The 20,230-nt window shown below is 38.4% G+C and overlaps 2 protein-coding genes across 3 annotated transcripts in view; one reads left to right on the top strand and one right to left on the bottom strand.

Moving 5' to 3' along the window:
* Positions 1–20,230, bottom strand: part of LOC127448282 (uncharacterized) — a 384,406-nt gene that overhangs the window by 247,276 nt on the left and 116,900 nt on the right. The gene's annotated exons all lie outside the window — the stretch shown is intronic.
* LOC127448275 (acetylserotonin O-methyltransferase-like) overlaps positions 1–20,230 on the top strand; it is a 30,251-nt gene that overhangs the window by 809 nt on the left and 9,212 nt on the right. Inside the window, exons 2-5 of the mRNA XM_051710686.1 lie at positions 5,545–5,722; positions 9,625–9,754; positions 10,147–10,215; positions 15,399–15,517. Coding sequence (XP_051566646.1) covers positions 5,545–5,722; positions 9,625–9,754; positions 10,147–10,215; positions 15,399–15,517 — 496 coding nt within the window. The remainder of the gene's footprint in view (positions 1–5,544; positions 5,723–9,624; positions 9,755–10,146; positions 10,216–15,398; positions 15,518–20,230) is intronic.

Raw genomic sequence — 20,230 nt, 5'->3', positions numbered from 1 at the left:
GAGGTGAGCTCCACTTAACTTTGCTACAAAAGCAGGTTATCGAAAAATTTGAAATCGTCGGCCTGTGGGGACATTAAAAAGCACTTACATTCTCACGCATCAGACGCCTCGCAGGATCAGCATGGCGGAGGTCCAGTCGATGGTGGCAGCGAGCTTCGTGAAGTAAGTCGGGAGATCTCGAACATTTATGCAGCGCTGATGAAAATCTCGACCGACTTGGAGGGCCTTGCAGAAATACTTTGAGTGATCATCTATGGAGGTGAAACCTTCCACCCTGATCACAAGAATGGACGATGTTGAAAAACGGGTTGAGCAGGGGCGTATGTTCCAATGAGCCCCCCCACCCCCAATAATCAAAACAAGTCAGTACAACCCCCCCAATATTTATACCATGATCAAATCAAATCACTTTTATTGTCACACAACCATATACACAAGTGCAATAGTGTGTGAAATTCTTGGGTGCAGTTCCGAGCATCATAGTAGTCGTGACAGTGATGAGACATAAACATCAATTTACAATAAACATCAGATTTACAACACAATTTAAAATCTAATATACACATAATTACACACAACACAATATACAAATAATAACATACAATGTACAGTATACAATACACACAATATAGAATACACATTATACAATAAAAAAGTATATATAGAATGTACAGTAGGTTGTATTGTACTGTATTGACATTCAGGCTGTCGGTTGATAGTAAGTTGCCAGTGTGTTGTTAAGAGAGAATATAATTTATGACAGTCCGGTGTGAGATAATAAGAGTAATAAAGTGCAGTGCTGATGTATTTTGATCATGGGAGATCAAGAGTTCAAAAGTCTGATTGCTTGGGGGAAGAAGCTGTCATGAAGTCGGCTGATGCGGGTCCTGATGCTGCGATACCGCCTGCCTAATGGTAGCAGTGAGAACAGCCCATGGCTCGGGTGGCAGGAGTCTCTGATGATCCTCCAAGCTTTTTTCACACACCACCTGGTATATATGTCCTGGAGGGAGGGAAGCTCACCTCCGATGATGTGTCTGGCAGTTCACACCACCCTTTGCAGTGCTTTGCGCTTGTGGGCGGTGCTATCGCCGTACCAGGCGGAGATGCAGCCAGTTAGGATGCTCTCTACAGTGCAGCTGTAGAACCGTGTGAGGATGTGGCGGTTCATTCCAAACTTCCTCAGCTGTCTCAGGAAGAAGAGGCGCTGATGAGCCTTCTTCACAATGGCTTCAGTGTGGATGGACCATGTTAGATCCTCAGTGATGTGGACACCCAGGAACTTGAAGCTGCTTACTCTCTCCACTGGTGCTCCATTGATGGTGATGGGACTGTGTTCTCTATCTCTTCTCCTGAAGTCCACCACAAGCTCCTTTGTCTTACTGACATTGAGGGAGTGGTTGTGCTCCTGACACCAGTGTGTCAGAGTGTGCACCTCCTCTCTGTAGGCTGTTTCATCATTGTCAGTGATCAGACCTACCACTATCGTATCATCAGCAAACTTAATGATGGCATTGGAGCTATGTGTTGCCACACAGTCATGTGTGTACAGGGAATACAGGAGTGGGCTGAGAACACAGCCCTGCGGGGCTCCAGTGTTGAGGGTCAGTGATGAGGAGATGTTGCTGCCTATTCTAACCACCTGGTATCTGCTTGACAGGAAGTCCAGGATCCAGCTGCACATCGAGCTGTTTAAGCCCAGAGTTTCTCATCAAGCTTGGAGGGCACTATGGTGTTGAATGCTGAGCTGTAGTCTACAAACAACATTCTCACATAAGTGTTCTTTTTTTCCAGGTGGGAGAGAGCAGTGTGTATTGTAGATGCAATGGCATCATCAGTGGAGCGGTTGTTGCGGTAAGCAAACTGAAATGGGTCTAGTGAGGGAGGCAGCACAGAGCAGATGTAATCTCTGATTAGTCTCTCAAAGCATTTGCTGATGATGGGGGTCAGAGCAACAGGACGCCAGTCATTTAAACAAGTTATTTTGGATTGCTTTGGAACAGGCACAATGGTGGATGTTTTAAAGCATGTGGGGACTACAGACAAAGAGAGGGAAAGGTTGAAAATGTCCATAAAAACACCAGCCAGCTGGTTCGCGCACGCTCTGATGAGCGGGCAGAAGCAGAATGGAAGAGTGGTCCGATTTGCCAAATAGTGGGTGGGGGAGGGATCTGTAGCCATCCCGGAAGGGAGAGTTGCAATGGTCCAAAACCCGGTCCCCTCGTGTGTTAAAACTAATGTGTTGGTGGTATTTTGGTGCGACTGATTTGAAACTGGCTTTATTAAAGTCCCCAGTCACAATGAACGCGGCCTCAGGGTGCGCGGTTTCCTGCTTGCTTATAATCCCGTACAGTTCCTTGAGTGCCCGGTCTGTGTCGGCTTGTGGCGGGATGTACACAGCAGTGATAATGACCACTGTGAATTCTCTCGGTAGCCAGAATGGTCGACACAGAAGCATGAGAAATTCCAGATCAGGAGAGCAGAAAGACTTGTACGTTCCTCTGATCACACCAGGATTTGTTGATCATAAAACATACATCACCATCTCTGCTTTTACCTGAGAGGTCTTTCGCTCTGTCCGCTCGGCGCACGGAGAACCCCGCAGGTTCAATGGCTGAATCTGGGATCTCAGCTGACATCCAAGTTTCTGTTAGGCAGATAATGCAGCAGTCCCTCATCTCTCGTTGGAAAGAGATCCGCGCTTTCAGCTTGCAGAGCTTGTTATCCAGAGACTGAACATTTGCCTGTAGAATACTGGGTAGCTGGGGTCGATTTGCGTGACGTCTTACTCTGATGAGAACGCCGGCTCTATTTCCCCTTTTCCTCCTGCATTTCCGCGGCCGGGTAGCCCAGACAAAGGGCTCCGCTGGTGTGTTTGTAAACAGTGGGTCGGCATTGAGGAATTTGAAGTCCGGTTTACGGTGTGTAATTGCTGAACCAATATCCAAAAGTGTTTGTCTGTCATAGACAATAAGGCAGACAACATCCAATACAAAAAACATAAGAATTGTAAACAAAACAAACAAAACACTACAATGTTGTGTCAGAGCTCGCAACGCAGCAGCCATACTCGGCGCCATCTTGAGTCCCTCGGATTCAATGGAAACAAGTAAATGCTTCACGCTGCAACTCCCCCCCCCCCCAATGTTCAAGCCAAATCTTCACCCTTGGGGTTGAGTTTCTGGAGTCGGCCGAAAGAGAGCTACAGGCTAACCACCTGCTTCCAAGGCTGATGTGGAACACGTGTGGGAAAAACAAGAGGATATGGAAAATCTGAGCAGGTGTAATAATGTTCATTTTGTTGGAATCCCCGAGGGAAAGGAAGGACAAGATATTAAGTTTTTGGACGGGCTCATTCCGAATTTGATCGACACAGCGGACCACCAGCTCAAAATTGAGCGTGCCCACAGAGTTTACAACCAGCTTTCCGCGGCGGTTGACAGACACCAATCTATCCTGGCAAGATTCTTACGGTCGGCTGACAGGGACTTTGTTCTACGAGCAGCGAGGAATAAAGGCAAGTTGTGCTGGGAGGACCACAACATCATGGTTTTTCCAGACTTTGCTCGTGCGACACAAACAAAGAGGGATGGATTCAAAAAGTGTTCGCACTGCTCTGTCTGGCTAAGCTGAGAATTGACGCCAAGGGTAGTCGCAAGACTTTTACATGCCCACGACAAGCAATGGCCTTTATTAAATCGGTGGTGTGAGTGGGTAATTTTGCCTTGGATTAATTTCAGATTATTTTTGTCTTGGTAGGGGAACCTGTCTTGCACTGGAAACATTAGCAGCCACAATAAGAAAAGAGGATGATTTTCCTGGTGTTGTAGTAGGAGGTGTGCTGCATAAGCTTCTACTTTACGCAGATGATATATTATTATTTATCTCTGACCCTAGTAGATCTATGCATAGTCTCAATAAAATTATTAATTCTTTCTCCAAATTTTCAGGGTACAGGGTGAACTGGTCTAAACCGGAAGCTCTTGCTCTGACAGCATACTGCTCTGCCACGGCTTTCCAACCTGGTGCCTTTCAATGGCCCAAGCAAGGCATTACATATTTAGGCGTATTATTTCCAGCAAATTTGAGAGATTTAGTCATGTGATGTGTATAGGTGGGCTTCTCTACATTTGACTATGGCTGGGAAGGTCAATGTTATAAAAATGAATTGTATCCCCAAATTCAATTATTTACTGCAGTCTCTCCGTCTAGCAGTTCCTCTTTCTTATTTTAAACAATTTGATAGAATATCTAAGTCTTTTATTTGGAATGGACCAGTTGACAAAGGAGGTTTAGGCCTCCCCAAAATTTTGTTTTATTACTACACTTTTAATCTTAGACACCTGGCCCATTGGTCTCTTCCACCTGAGAGAGCCCCTCCCTGGCACAACATTGAACAAGTGGTCCTTGCCCCAAACTTACCATTGCAAAGTCTCTCTATTAAATTGCTTAGAGAAGTAAAAATGCATTTTATTTTTTCACACTTACATTCAGTATGGACAAAGGTTTCCCATATGTTCAATTTTGATACTTACTTAAATGTTTCCTCAAGCATATGTCTGAACCCCAAATTATGGGGGAAATAAAGGGGGTTAAATTTGATTCTGTATATACAGTATATATTCTGTTTATTCTATATTTTTATATATGAATCAATAAAAGGTGTTAATAACTAACACTCCTGTGTGTTTCATGCTTGTAGATTCAAAGAGTCATTAGTTTGGGAATCGGACTACACTGATAGCACTGTGTGTATTTGATTCACTATAAAGAACCACTTCAAGAGTCATTTGTTTAAGAGTCAGATTACACTGACAGACCAATTGACTGGTCAATTGATAGACAATAGCACTGTTTTTTTGTTTTTTTTTAAAATTGTTTTATTCACTATAAGAGAACTGGCTCATAAGAGTTGTTTTTTTAGGAATTGGTCAGTTTCTTAAACCCAAAAATTAAAATTCTCTCATCGTTTACTCACTTTCTTTCTACTGCAGAACATAAACGAAGATTTTAGAAGAATATTTCAGCTTTGTAGTTCCATACAAGTGACCAAAATTTTGAAGCTCCAAAAAGCACATAAAGGCAGCATAAAAGTAATCCATAAGACTCCAGTGGTTTAATCCATGTCTTCAGAAGTGATATGATAGGTGTGGGTGAGAAACAGATCAATATTTAAGTCCATTTTTACTATAAATTCTCGTCTCTGCCCAGTAGGTGGCGATATGCACGAAGAATGCAAATCACCAAAAACAAAAGAAGAAGAATGTGAAAGTGAAAGTGGAGATTTATAGCAAGTTTGGAGCTTCAAAGTTCTGGTCACCATTCACTTGCATTGTATAGACCTACAGAGCTGAAATATTCTTCTAAAAATCTTCATTTGTGTTCTGCAGAAGAAAGGAAGTCATACACATCTGGGATGGCATGAGGGTGAGTAAATAATGAGAGAATTTTCATTTTTGGGTGAACAATTTGTTTAACAAGTTCTTGGTTCCTAACCCTATTTATTGATGGCACTCATGTTGATAAGATTGATTTTGTTGTCAGACTCTATTTGCTGCATGTGAGTTGGGAGTGTTCGAGCAGCTGCATGCGTCAGAGCGGCCGCTGTCTGCAGGTGAGCTGGCGGAGCGTCTGCGCAGCAGTGAGGACGGGACTGCACGTCTGCTGTCTGCATGTGTGGGTCTCGAGCTGCTGACTGCACACACAAACACTGATGGTCAAGGTAACACAACATTATTCACTGATGCAGTCAATATTATAGAAGAGTGATACTGGTATTATTAGCACTTGTTGAGATGGCTTAACATTTTATAAAACAAATCCTTATTAACTTTATTTAATCTATGTTATATTAAAACATTTCTGGCTAGAAATAATATCAAGACCTTCAACATTCAACTGGATTTTTGATATTGATATTGTGTGTGATGATAATTAAATTTTTCAGCATTTGCATTACAAAACATACAAGCTAAAGTCCATTAATTTTGAAATTACATTATAAATTGTTTCTGAATTCACATTATAAACACTCTTAAATCATGATGTAATAAATTTGAAGATTTTTATCTTTCTGATCTTCAAACTATCATTTCTTGATTCCAGGATAAACAAATTGCGAAACTGTTTTGGAAAAAATTTATTTCTCTTAAATGATTGGCATGATGGTAATGACAGCAGTATGCAGTGATGCTTCATTATATATATATATATATATAAAAGTTCTCAAGAAGGACAAAGTAGAATTTCCCTAATTTTAACACATTTCATTCATTTACTATGGATAGGCAGTTAACCCTTAAAGGCATGGGTGTTTCGCCAAACATTTTTACACACCTCGGGTCTTCAGCGACCCGGCACTTATATCTGTCACATATATCTGTATATAGAATAGAATATTTTCTGATATATTTTTGTTTTATTTTTCATTTATCAAAGAGATGATGCAACAAATACAGAACAGGATTCATAATTTACACACTGAAATTAAATGAGACACAACTGACTGTCAAACACATATTGAATTGCACAAAACACATAATATACACATAAACTACACATAAACTACACATAATCTACACATAATCTACACATAAACTACACATAATCTACACATAATCTACACATAAACTACACATAATATACACATAAACTACACATGAACTACACATAATTTACACATAAACTACACATAACTACACATAAAATACACATAATCTACACATAATCTACACATAAAATACACATTATATACACATAAACTACACATAAAATACACATAATCTACACATAATCTATACATAAAATACACATAATATACACATAAAATACACATAAAATACACATAATATACACATAAAATACACATAATCTACACATAAAATACACATAATCTACACATAAAATACACATTATATACACATAAACTACACATAAAATACACATAATCTACACATAATCTATACATAAAATACACATAATATACACATAATATACACATAAAATACACATAATCTACACATAAAATACACATAAAATACACATAATCTACACATAAAATACACATAAAATACACATAATATACACATAAAATACACATAATCTACACATAAAATACACATAAAATACACATAATATACACATAATCTACACATAAAATACACATAAAATACACATTATATACACATAAACTACACATAAAATACACATAATCTACACATAATCTATACATAAAATACACATAATATACACATAATATACACATAAAATACACATAATCTACACATAAAATACACATAAAATACACATAATCTACACATAAAATACACATAAAATACACATAATATACACATAAAATACACATAATCTACACATAAAATACACATAAAATACACATAAACTACACATAATCTACACATAAAATACACATAAAATACACATTATATACACATAAACTACACATAAAATACACATAATCTACACATAATCTATACATAAAATACACATAATCTACACATAAAATACACATAAAATACACATAATATACACATAATCTACACATAAAATACACATAAAATACACATTATATACACATAAACTACACATAAAATACACATAATCTACACATAATCTATACATAAAATACACATAATCTACACATAAAATACACATAAAATACACATAATATACACATAAAATACACATAATCTACACATAAAATACACATAAAATACACATAATATACACATAAAATACACACAATCTACACATAAAATACACATAATCTACACATAAAATACACATAAACTACACATAATATACACATAAACTACACATAAACTACACATAATATAGACATAAACTACACATGAACTACACATAATTTACACATAAATGTAGACACATAATCTACACATAAAATACACATAATATACACATAAAATACACATAATCTACACATAAAATACACATAAACTACACATAATATACACATAAACTACACATGAACTACACATAATTTACACATAAACTACACATAACTACACATAAAATACACATAATCTACACATAATCTACACATAAAATACACATAATATACACATAAAATACACATAATCTACACATAAAATACACATAAAATACACATAATCTACACATAAAATACACATAATATACACATAAAATACACATAAACTACACATACAGTATGTATTTTCTCAAGCACTTTTTGAGTCTAAATAGATGCACAATTTACATTATTTCAGTAGTACACCCAAATGACAATATCCAAATCATACTGTTCATGTGTTAAACTTGCTATAGTTTACTTCAATGTTGTTTCTTCATCAAATATTAATGTTAAATGTAATTTAAGTCGATATCTGAAAAAAAACAGCATTACATTGAATAAGACATGCATGTATAATATGTACAGTATGTGTACACACATATGAGAATACTGATAATTCACCACTGTCACACAGAAAATCAACATGATATAGAAGCCATTTGTAAATGAATATAACAGTAATTTCTCTTGTAATAAACAAAGAAATAGATATCCTGTGATATTAAACTTATATAGGTATGAAATAATATTAAAAATATGATTTATGGAAGTGCAAAAAAGCCACACTATTACATATCTCGGGTCTTTAATGATCCTATACACTTTTGGTAACTAAGCGATTTTATTTTATTTATTTTTTGTTGCAATTTTGCCATTTTATTGTTCCACTATTAATAAGAGAAAGGTTGAGGAATACTAAACAGGTGTGGGCAAAACTAAAAATTTCATTTTATTGCCGCATAACGTTGCTGAGCCTCGACCTGACCGATTGAAGCAACCCCAGATCATAACACTGCCTCCAGAGGCTTGTACAGTGGGCACTATGCATGACGGGTGCTTCATGCGCTACCCTTCTGTAGAGCCGAGGAGGGCGGGGCCGGGCTGGAATGAGACACACCCGGTCCCCAATAAGCGAGAACCGGCTTGACAACTTAAATAATAATTTAATAAACAACTTAAACAAAAACACACAACTATAAACACACAGTACAGCTGTCTGTAATTCTCTCTCTCTCTCGAACTGTCGTCCCCGGCCGCCTTTATCCCTCGCGCGCCCCATCAGGCTGATTGGGGACCGGGTGTGTCCCATTCCAGCCCAGCCCCGCCCTCCTCGGCTCTACACCTTCTTATCCTGACGTGCCCATCGCTTTGGAACAGGGTACATCTGGACTCATCAGACCACATGACCTTTTCCATCACTCCACAGTCCAATCTTTATGCTCCCTAGCAAACTGAAGTTGTTTTTTCTGATTAGCCTCATTAACAAGTGGGTTTCTTGTGGCCACACAGTTGTTTAGTCCCAATCCTGTAAGTTCTCGTCACATTGTGTGTGTGGAAACATATTAATCACTGCACTCTCTGTTTTCAAAATGTCTGTGCATAGCCCTGCTCTATGATCCACAAGCACGAACTAGAGACATTTTGAAATGTAATATGGTAACACAAAATTTGGAAAACAGTAAAATCATGCTTGGGGTCCGAAAAGTTCCCCTTATTGAGGTATTGATCAATAATGTACTGTCGAAATGACTCTATGCCCCCCCTATCTTTTCAAGTGGTTTACAGTAACACAGAGATGTCGACAGTGTTCCTCACTCAATCCAGTCCAAAGTCCTTATATCACTCGATTCAGTACAGTTCCAGAACCATCTACCTGTGCTGGCATTACCTGACTGATGCTGTGCGGTGAGACAACCCTCAAGCCTCTTTAGAAACTGTTTCTTTATAATGGCAACATCTTTAAATAAGTTTTATTGATTGTGTTACCTGAAAGAAGTTTCACCAAAAAATGGCAATGAGCAAATAATAGACATTTACCTTTAAAGTCAACATGAAACAGCATTCACAACCCGTAATGCTACATCTTTACAAGTGAAACGGGATATTTAATGTTATTTTTGTTCTTGGAATAACATGAAGATGAATCGTTCACAATAAGACAAGGAATGTATAATAAGTAAATAGGTTTGATTTTGATTTCATGTTGACTTTAGGCATCAGTGTCTTATTGTGGGCGAGATAAAGAGAGCACTTCATCTCTGAAATATTTGACAAACATGCTCTTTTTTTTCCATCAGTGAGGGGAAGAACCAGTATGAGAAAGCTTTTGGAATAAACTCCAAAGACCTGTTTGAAGCCCTGTACAGGTGAGAGCTGTTTGTGTGTGTGTGTTTGGTGAGGATTTTTCATTCACAGTGTCTCTGTGATGTTTTAGTCTCTGTGAGGCATCAGATCGGAGCACAATTACATTGTGTCATTGCAGAGTTTTAGAGTCACCGATCTGTTCTGAAAAACAAGGATAAATTCAAATAATCAAATGCAACTAACCATATTAATCATGCATAGTTAGGGGAACAAAATACACAGACTTATCAACTGTTAAACGGGAGGAGAAAACACTTCCCATTTATTTTGTCATACCATAAAAAAAATTTCACAGATTCACTTGCTAATATGGCTAATACTAATACAATATTTAGCCCAGTGTTTGTTCTGTTTGTTAGGCTGCTGAATGCTGGTGCATTTAGAAAATAATCAATTTTACAGCTATGTTAAGTAAAAATGTTATCAATGGACCTGTGCAATTATCTGTAAGGTACAATAAACCAGTTTTGATACTAAGTGAACTGCTTTATAAACCCTCAAGCTGAAAGATCTCACTCCAGCAAGGAGTTTCACACATCCGCAGAATGTCACCATTGACCAGTCACAATCAAATATTCCAGAGAGCCGTGTAATAGAGCGCAACAGTCTGATTCCTTAAGTAAATATTGCATTCATTTTCTCCATTGGTGAACTGATTATTGACAATAACTTATAAAGCTTTAAAGACAGACCTACCGTGAGCTCTGAGGTTGTTAATCGATGGTATATGCTTCTGTATTATTTCAGCTTCATTGTATAAAGATCGTGTTTAATAGCAGAATTCCTGGTGAAGAACTGCACTACCCATAATCCGAAAGAGAAATCCACCAATCAAATGAGCTCTGCAGCTCCGCCCACTCCCATGATGCACTGTGAATGATGCAATCGAGTCGCTCTCCCTACACTCTCAAACTACTGATATATTTGTATATATCGGAATATTTTGCAATAATTAATTTAACAGAGTGACTATTTGCACCAGGTGCCACACAGCCCGGATATTTGCACTCAAATAGTCTGATGGAATCACAAAAATGAAAGACATGTAAGTGTTGCTGCAAGGGTGTAGCGTGCAAAGACACAGTGGGTGTGCTTTTTTCATGCGAAAGGACCCGGGTTCAGTTCCCCTTTTCCTGTTTCCTGTCTCCACTCTTAATATTTTATTTAATACTACTTATAATAATGATAAAAAACTTAATATAATGGTTGATTTCCTAGCAGTGATTTGGTGTGAAGGTCGGGGAGTTGAGAGAAAGCTTTGATCTGGATAAAACTAACTATGGGTTTACTGTAGTAATATTATAGTAACCATGTTTAATATAGTGGTTACTACGATTTTACCCCAAAATACCTTGCTATGGTTACTGTAGTAAAACCATTGTTAATTTTAGTAAGGAAAGGTTAGGGTTAGGTTTAAGGGTTGGTGTTGGTGTCTTATAAACACGCTGTAGAGATGCTCCTATACTAAATGTTAATATTTAATTAGGAGTGCAAATAGCCTCTGCCAATTTATAATCAACAACTATAAAGCAATAGTTTTATATTTTTCTTGTATCTCTAAGCTGTGTCCCAAATTACACACTATACACTATGCACTCAGCCATGTAGTGTATGAATTTTCAAAATAGTATCATCCCAAATGGAACACTTAAGGGTTTTTTTTACTACATGAAAGCGTTCGCCATTTACCTAGGGTGGCCAGACGTCCCATCTTTCCTGGGACAGTCCCGTATTTAAGCATTTTTTCTAGTGTCCCGACGTATTCTGAAAAAAATTGTGTTTTGTCCCGTATTTCCCCTCTCCTAAAATGTCTCTAGGGTAGCCAAGGATTCGGCTTGTAAAACCAATAAAATCACACCGTGTTATTTGAAGTGCATGATTGGATTAAACTATCCAATCACAATCCCCTATCAATAGACATCCAATTAGTGAACTGATTGAAGAGTCAGTTTGAAAAAACAGATGAAATTGTGGCTGGAAAAATGTCAAGGAAGCGTGCATGCATATTTAATGAGGATCAAAGTTTCATAAGAGACAATCCTTGCACAAACTTTGGATTGGCTTCACACTCAAGCAAAAAGCCACTTTTAACCGTGCACTGGAGATAGTAGAGCAAGACCACATATCAACCACAGAAGTGGCTTTGCATTTCCATGACCTGAGAAAAGTCTTGCAGGCCAGGCTGGAGGAATCATTCATACCCTCTGACATTAAAAAGCAGTTGGATGCCCTGGTTGAAGCTGGTGACATGCGAGCGGATGATTTCTTTTTTGCAGTCAGAAACTTTTATTCAGCATTGGTGGACTATCTCCAAAATTGGAGCCGCTCATTGGAGAACACTGAAAAACCCTCAGAGGGCCCTACTGAGAGACATCCCAGAGTGGAAAGACATTCAGAGCAGCCACGAATGCTTCTACTCCAGAATCCCTGCTCTCAGTTTGATTGACGAAACCACGCTCTTTGATGAGTGGAACATGAACAAGATGGCCATATCTGAGAGATTGACAGACGTTTCTCGTGAGCTGGAGAGCAAGACCATCAACTTCGGAGTCTTAGCCAAGGTCGTGGAGTTTGTTTTGTTCCTGCCTGGGACATCTGCATCTGTGGAGCGTGTGTTCTCATTAATGAACACAGCATGGATCAGTCTTGACTCAGTGTAACAGTCATGATGACAATGCTTTTCATACGTCTTAATTTTGGACTGGACTGTTCTGCAATTTATGATAAACTCTTGAAAGACAAGCGCACACTGAGAAAAGCTCTTTGTTCTGCGCCTAGGTAAGGATACGTCAATTTCATTTTTGCTGGGAGGGAGCTGTCCCGTTTCCACAAGCAGGAATCTGGTCACCTTACGTTTAACAGCTGACGGAAGTGACGTTTCAAAAGCACATGACGTGTTGCCGCAAGCTTGAGTTTTAGCCAACCTCAGTTCAACACTTGTATCTTAAACTACGTACATATTCACACAGCTTGGGGTGATGTTAAAGCATTCAACTCACATTTTTAAGGTGCTGTATCCGCTGAAGTTTTACTAGCTGCTACATTCTTCATTATTTACAATTGTTTTGTCGACCAGCAGTGCAGCCAGGTAACTCCAACCCTTCCGCTATGCAGGGGTGTAGAAGGTACTCGGAAATTATACTTAACCCTTGTGCGTCAATTTAAAAAAGTTACTCAGAGGTCCTTAGAGGACAAAAATGTCCGTGTCAAAAAACTGCCATAATAATATTATATATTAATATTATTTTCCACTTTCAATGAGTTAATTTTTTTAACCAACATCAGTCCTGATCAAAAAAAAAAAATAATAATTATTATTATTATTTTTTTATTTTTTTATTATCACAGTCTGGGATATGTCAATGATTAGCAACAATTGATTTTGATGCATTATTATTTTTTATGCGGTGTCAGATAAAAAAAAAATAAATAATAAAAAAAAAAATACTCAGGACAAAAATTTCCATGTCAAAAAAACTGCCATAAAAATATTATATATTAATAATATTTTCCACTTTCACTGACTTTTTTAACCAACATCAGTCCTGATCATAACTACCAAATATTCATTCATTTTCAGGATTTTAACCCTTTAAATGCCAGTTTGTTTACATAATGCCACTGTTGTTTTTTACACACACACACACACACACACACACACACACACACACACACACACACACACACACAAATACAAATTTCTCAATACACACATGCAAAACACACTCTGACATCCATACCAACACACACACACAATTTTATCTGCATCATTTATTCAATTGTCCTGCAGTGCTCTATAATACAGCAAACAGAAAATAGGGGAAAAGCATGTATTTGCTCCATAGGCTAAACATGAGAAAAATGGCGCCATCTGGTGGAAATATTAAAAATGTAAATTTTGAAGCCAGGGCTCCGGAATGAAAGTATAATATCATATAATTCATGATTTTATGCTATAATGGCACTGGGATCAAATATTGCAGTTTTAATGGGTTTCAATGGGGACATTTTTGTCCTGAAGGTCCTGAGTGTAACTATTTTGTGTACGCAGTGTATTATAGATGTATTATAGGAACTGAGGTTGAAATATCAGCATTCCCCCACAAATACACACCTTTGGCAAAATGTATGCCGTTGGCATTAACACAGCCAAAATGATCAAGAAAACAAAAATGAAAAAGACAAAAATGTCCCGAAAGTTGCACAAGGGTTAAGTGAAAGTATGGATACAGAGTAAAAATTTTACTCAATTAAATGTCCAAGTATCTAGTCAAAACATAAACTTGAGTGAAAGTAAAAAAGTATCACATGAATCTGTACTTAAGTACTAAGAAAGTAAGAAGTAACTTTTTTCCTTACAAGAATGAAATCAAGAGAGGAGCTTGTGTGAGAGAGGATGTTGTTAAATTTGACTGGTTAAGTCGCCTTTTTACTGTCTCCAACAACTCATATTTCTCTCCCAGTGGCATTCACAACCTGGTCATAAACTCATGTTATAATAACTAAATGTTTGCTAAAATATTTTATGTTGCCTGTTGCATGTATCACGTCAGTTTCCTGGTGAAATGAACACTAGAGGCTCTAAAACAACAATGACTTTTATTTACATTCACACAAATCACGAGTACAACAGCAGATTATCAGTTAATAAACACTTACTTTCCGCTCTGTTACTCACACAATACTATCTTATGACATCTAAACACTTTTACTATATATATATATATACAGTTGTGCTCAAAAGATGTTTGTTTACAAGATGTTTGTTTATCATGCATTCTCTATTTGCAAACCCCTTACTCTTACAGTACCAAATCTAAAATACCTGCACACGAACCCTAATAAAAAAGTCACTTAAGCGTGACTCACACTAGAGCTTTTGGTGAAGCTTTAGTTTGTTTGCCGTCAAAGTTAAGTTTGTTTGGTTGGTGGTGTGAAAACAGTTTTACGAACTTCCGATTCAAATGAACTTCCGTATGGTTTGCAATTGGTATGGACGCAATCAGGCCTGACTCGCAGAAGCGAACTGCTATTGATAACGTATAATTGTCATCTTTGCATGCTGCTGGTGGTCACACTTATTATACTATAATTCCTAACTGCTTATCTCTGAATAAATTGTCTTTCGAGAGCAGCTCACGCCTCTGGTCTTCTGGTTCGAGCTGGTCTGCTGTGTGTTTTTCAGGTCTGATGAGGAGATGCTGAAGTTCATGCAGCTCATGAACTCGATCTGGAACATCTGTGGACGGGATGTTGTTACAACTTTCGATCTTTCGCCATTCAAATGTATCTATGATCTTGGAGGTAAGATGCTTCCCAAATGAACCTGTTTCACTGATGATCGGTAAGATCACATCAATGGATATGAGCTTGTTTATACTGGTCTCGGGTGATCCGACCACAAGTGGTCAGCTGAAACACTTGACCGTTTACATGTGCCATGTACATTTGTTTCTTGTGACCACCTGTAAGGGAATTCATTGAGGTTAATGTCAGGCAAATTTGGAAAGTTCCATTAAGTATTGTAGGTTGTTCTAAATGTTTCTTTTCTCCCCAATTTGGAATACCCAATTCCCACTACTTAGTAGGTCCTCATGGTGGCGCGGTTACTCACCTCAATCCGGGTGGCGGAAGACATGTCTCAGTTGCCTCCACTTCTGAGACCGTCAATCGGCTCATCTCATCACGTGACTCATTGTGCACGACACCGCGGAGACTCACAGCATGTGGAGGCTCATGCTACTCTCTGCGATCCACGCACAACTTACCACACGCTCCATTGAGAGCGAGAACCACTAATCGCAACCACGAGGATGTTACCCCATGTGACTCTACCCTCCCTAGCAACCGGGCCAATTTGGTTGCTTAGAAGACCTGGCTGGAGTCATTCAGCACACCCTGGAATCAAAATCGCCACTCCAGGGGTGATAGTCAGCGTCAATACTCGCTGAGATACCCAAGCCCCCGGATGGTTAATTTCTTTTAAAGCTGTAGGTAACTGGGTTTAGCACAGTGGTTGATTGACAGGTTAGTAGGGCATTCTGTGCTGTTGTCCGTGGAAAAGAAGTATGGAGCTAGAAAAATGACTAAATTATTTGAATTATTTGCGATTAATCGCAGATTTCCAAAGTGCTTAGATTTGACTCTTTATGTACATTTACTGTCAAAATTCATTTTATTCCTTGTTAGAAAAGAAAACAAAATGTGACAATAATGCTTTTTTTTTCTCCCCTTTTTCTCCCCAATTTGGAATGCCCAATTCCCACTGCGCTCTAAGTCCTCGTGGTGGTGCAGTGACTTACCTCAATCCGGGTGGCGGAGGACGAATATCAGTTGCCTCCATGTCTGAGACCGTCAATCCGTGCATCTTATCACGTGGCTTGTTGAGCGTGTTACTGCGGAGACGTAGCGCATGTGGAGGCTTCACGCTATTCTCCACAGCATCCACGCACAACTCACCACGCGCCCCACCGAAAGCGAGAACCACATTATAGTGACCACGAGGAGGTTACCCCATGTGACTCTACCCTCCCTAGAAACCAGGCCAATTTGGTTGCTTAGGAGACCTGGCTGGAGTCACTCAGCACGCCCTGGATTCGAACTCGTGACTCCAGGCGTGATAGTCAGCATCTTTAATCGCTGAGCTACCCAGGCCCCATGGCAATAATGTTTTATAAACATTTTCTACACAAAGCGTTTCACAAAATATAGACAGAAATAGCTCCAATTCAAATAACATTAAATGTTTAACATTAAAAGTCTAAATGGGTTGACTAATTGAGAAAATGTGCATTAAACCTCCTCAACTCTCATCCTTCACAATATTAATCGTGGCTATCCTCTACAGCAATCGTGAAGTCACATTCACATGATTTCGTGCCGTTTTGAACTCCACATGAAAAGCGCTTGCAGAGAACTTCTCTTTTTTTTGCTTTTAGCGCTAGTACTGTGCACATAAATGATACTTTATCTAAATTGTCCAGTAATCTGGTAAGACAGAAGCACAACACAGTGTTGGAGAAACGCTGATGATACACTGATGCTTTCAGCTTTTCACAGGTCTCATCTGGGGTTGTTTTGTTCAACAAATTGCGTTACGAGGTCTTTACTCCATCACTTGATCATTGACATGGAATCACTGTTGTATGTGTATCAGTGTAATGACCCCAGATGAACATATCGCAACGGTTCCGTCCGATTCCAACCAGCGTTTAGAACTCACTCAAAGCTGAATAACGTCAGAATAATGTCAAATCGGCAAAAATGAACTCGTTGAACATTTTGAAATAAATCACATTATTTAATCGCATTAACTCATTAATTTCAAGTTTCAAACTACTTTTAACTTGACACAGCTACCTAAAAACAGTGTTGATGAAGCGCTGCAACCAAAGTGAGATGCTCCAAAAGCTTCCGTCTTGTGCAAGTGTACATTGACATGTCCTTAGAAAAGCCCTTATAATAAAACTATCTCAGACCGACTGACCAATTCAGTTGCAAAATGTATCACTGTGGGCTGTAAGCTAATTATGTATTGCCTTCAAAAGGCACTTTTATTGTCTTATTAATGCTTTAATCGCCTGCCACAATAATGTAAAGCATTTTAATGATCTAAATTATTATATTGTATTTATAATTATTCAAATATAACTATTTATAACTATTCAGTCATTAAATATTGAATTATTGTTATGCGAGGGCTTTCTCAGCAAATCTTTATTACATTATTGTATACGATTTATTCAATTAATTAATCTGCAAATCAGGTAATTAATTCAGTTAAAATTTTTAATCGATTGACAGCCCTAGAAATTTGTTAATTATGAATTTTAGGCATGTGACATTTAACAAAACTGACGCTTTTTGCAGCGTATTTTATAAATGCATATTTTCAAACAGCAGATTTTAGGTTAATCACAGCTGGGTTATTTACTTGTGCCACCCAATATTCAGTGTGTATATTAAAAAATGACATTGTCCAAAATTAGTCAATGCTGTAAAGGTTTTGACCATTGCTGTTCATGTTACATATTGCGTTAAATAAAGTTAACATATACAAACTTAATTTCACGTGTTACCACATGTTATTGAAATATAAAGTCTGCAATGACAAGAATTAAAAAGAAATATAATTAACAAAGAAAAATGAATGACTTTATTCTATCTGGAAACACTATGATCAGCAGGGAAAACACTTTAGCTTCCATGCAGCAGCAATGTTTAAATGCAGTAATAGAAACATTGCTTTTACTACAATGAAAATGTGGCTTTTGTCATTGTTTTAGCTCCATACAGTAACGTTTACTCTTCAGATGAACTGTGGTCACCTGTGTTTCTAACTATGTGCAAATGGGTATTCAGTGATGCAATCACAAATGTTGTGGACTCCATTTACTCAAGGTGGAAACCTGCTATGAGGCAGTGCTGTGAGGCAATTTGAGGTTAAATGACAAATTGATCCACAAGATGGAGCTGTAGAACTTCACCATGATATAGATATGCAAACTGTTACACACACACACACACACACACACACACACACACACACTGAGGTAGTGTAGAAATGTGAAATGATGCTCTATCCATGATCACAAATGATATGATTAAAATCAACCTCTCAATATTTCCCAAAGAACTGTCCCAAACCCGTATGACTTACTTTCTTCTGTGGAGCACAAAAGGTGATGTTGGGGAGAATGTTATGGATCAAAAGCCTTAGTCACCATTCACTTCCATTGCATCTTTTTTTTTCTCCATACAGTGAAAATGAATAGCGACTGACAGTTCTGCTGAACCTCTACCTATCTTTCTTGTGCTTAAACGAAGACATCATGCCTTGATAGAGTTACCTTTAATTATTTTAGAGACAAGGCCACTTTCGATTTGCGCAGACAGCATTGATTTGTAGTTATGCGTAGACTTACATGTGTCAAGCTAGATTCGTATGCAGTGAAAGTCTTGTGGGAATATTCAGTCCAAACTCCTGTGGAAGACTCGCTAATAAGGCCTGTAGCCTTTCTGTGAGATTAAGAGATTTTCACATCTGTATAAGAAGCCAACAGTGAAAAATATTGCCTCTAATGCTGTAGAAAAACAAGAATTTCCTCTGTCACTTTGCAGATTGTCTTGCACAGACACGATGTGATAAAGCAACAAGCTATAATGTGTAGTCCTGCCCATGGTGAAATCTCACTGGATCAAAACATTGAACCTCAAATATGTTCTTATTGGCTGTGACTGTGCCGCTCCGTGCAGCAGTTTTACGTTCAGTCTGGACAGGCAAATCATGAATGTGTCTATATTAGAGCTGTTGATTTAATGCATTAATTTACTGTGATTAAATATATAAAAAACAATGCGTTAAAAATATTTAAGCAATTAATAATGTTCCCTGACCCGTACATAAATAACTGTAACAAGAGTACATATTTTCCATGTGTTTTTACGAGCCAAGTCAGCAGGGGGCAGTCAGCGTGCCTCAACAGACTACACAAGCAGCACAGCCACAGAATGAGAGCCATTCGCACAGGATGCGTAAAACAAATGGAGGGATCTCGCAATTTTCAAAGTTTCAAAATACTTTTAACTTGGCTCAGCATCCTAAAACGTGGCTTTTATGATGCAGAAATCCAGTGTTGTGTGTACATTAATCGACGTTAAAAAATAGGTCAGACGGAGGCCTGGGTATCTCAGCGAGTATTGATGCTGACTACCATACCTGGAGTCGCGAGTTCGAATCCAGGGTGTGCTGAGTGTCTCCAGCCAGGTCTCCTAAGCAACCAAATTGGCCCGGTTGCTAGGGAGGGTAGAGTCACATGGGGTAACCTCCTCGTGGTCGCTATAATGTGGTTCTCGCTCTCGGTGGGGCGCGTGGTGAGTTGTGCATGGATGCCACGGTGGATGGCGTGAAGCCTCCACACACGCTATGTCACCGCGTAATGCGCTCAACAAGCCACGTGATAAGATGCGCGGGTTGATGGTCTCGGACGCGGAGGCAACTGAGACTTGTCCTCCGCC

Source organism: Myxocyprinus asiaticus, chromosome 11, assembly GCF_019703515.2.
Source record: "Myxocyprinus asiaticus isolate MX2 ecotype Aquarium Trade chromosome 11, UBuf_Myxa_2, whole genome shotgun sequence".
NCBI lineage: Eukaryota > Metazoa > Chordata > Actinopteri > Cypriniformes > Catostomidae > Myxocyprinus > Myxocyprinus asiaticus.
Note: the sequence above shows the minus strand (reverse complement) of the source record. Positions and strands in the feature narration are given on the sequence as shown.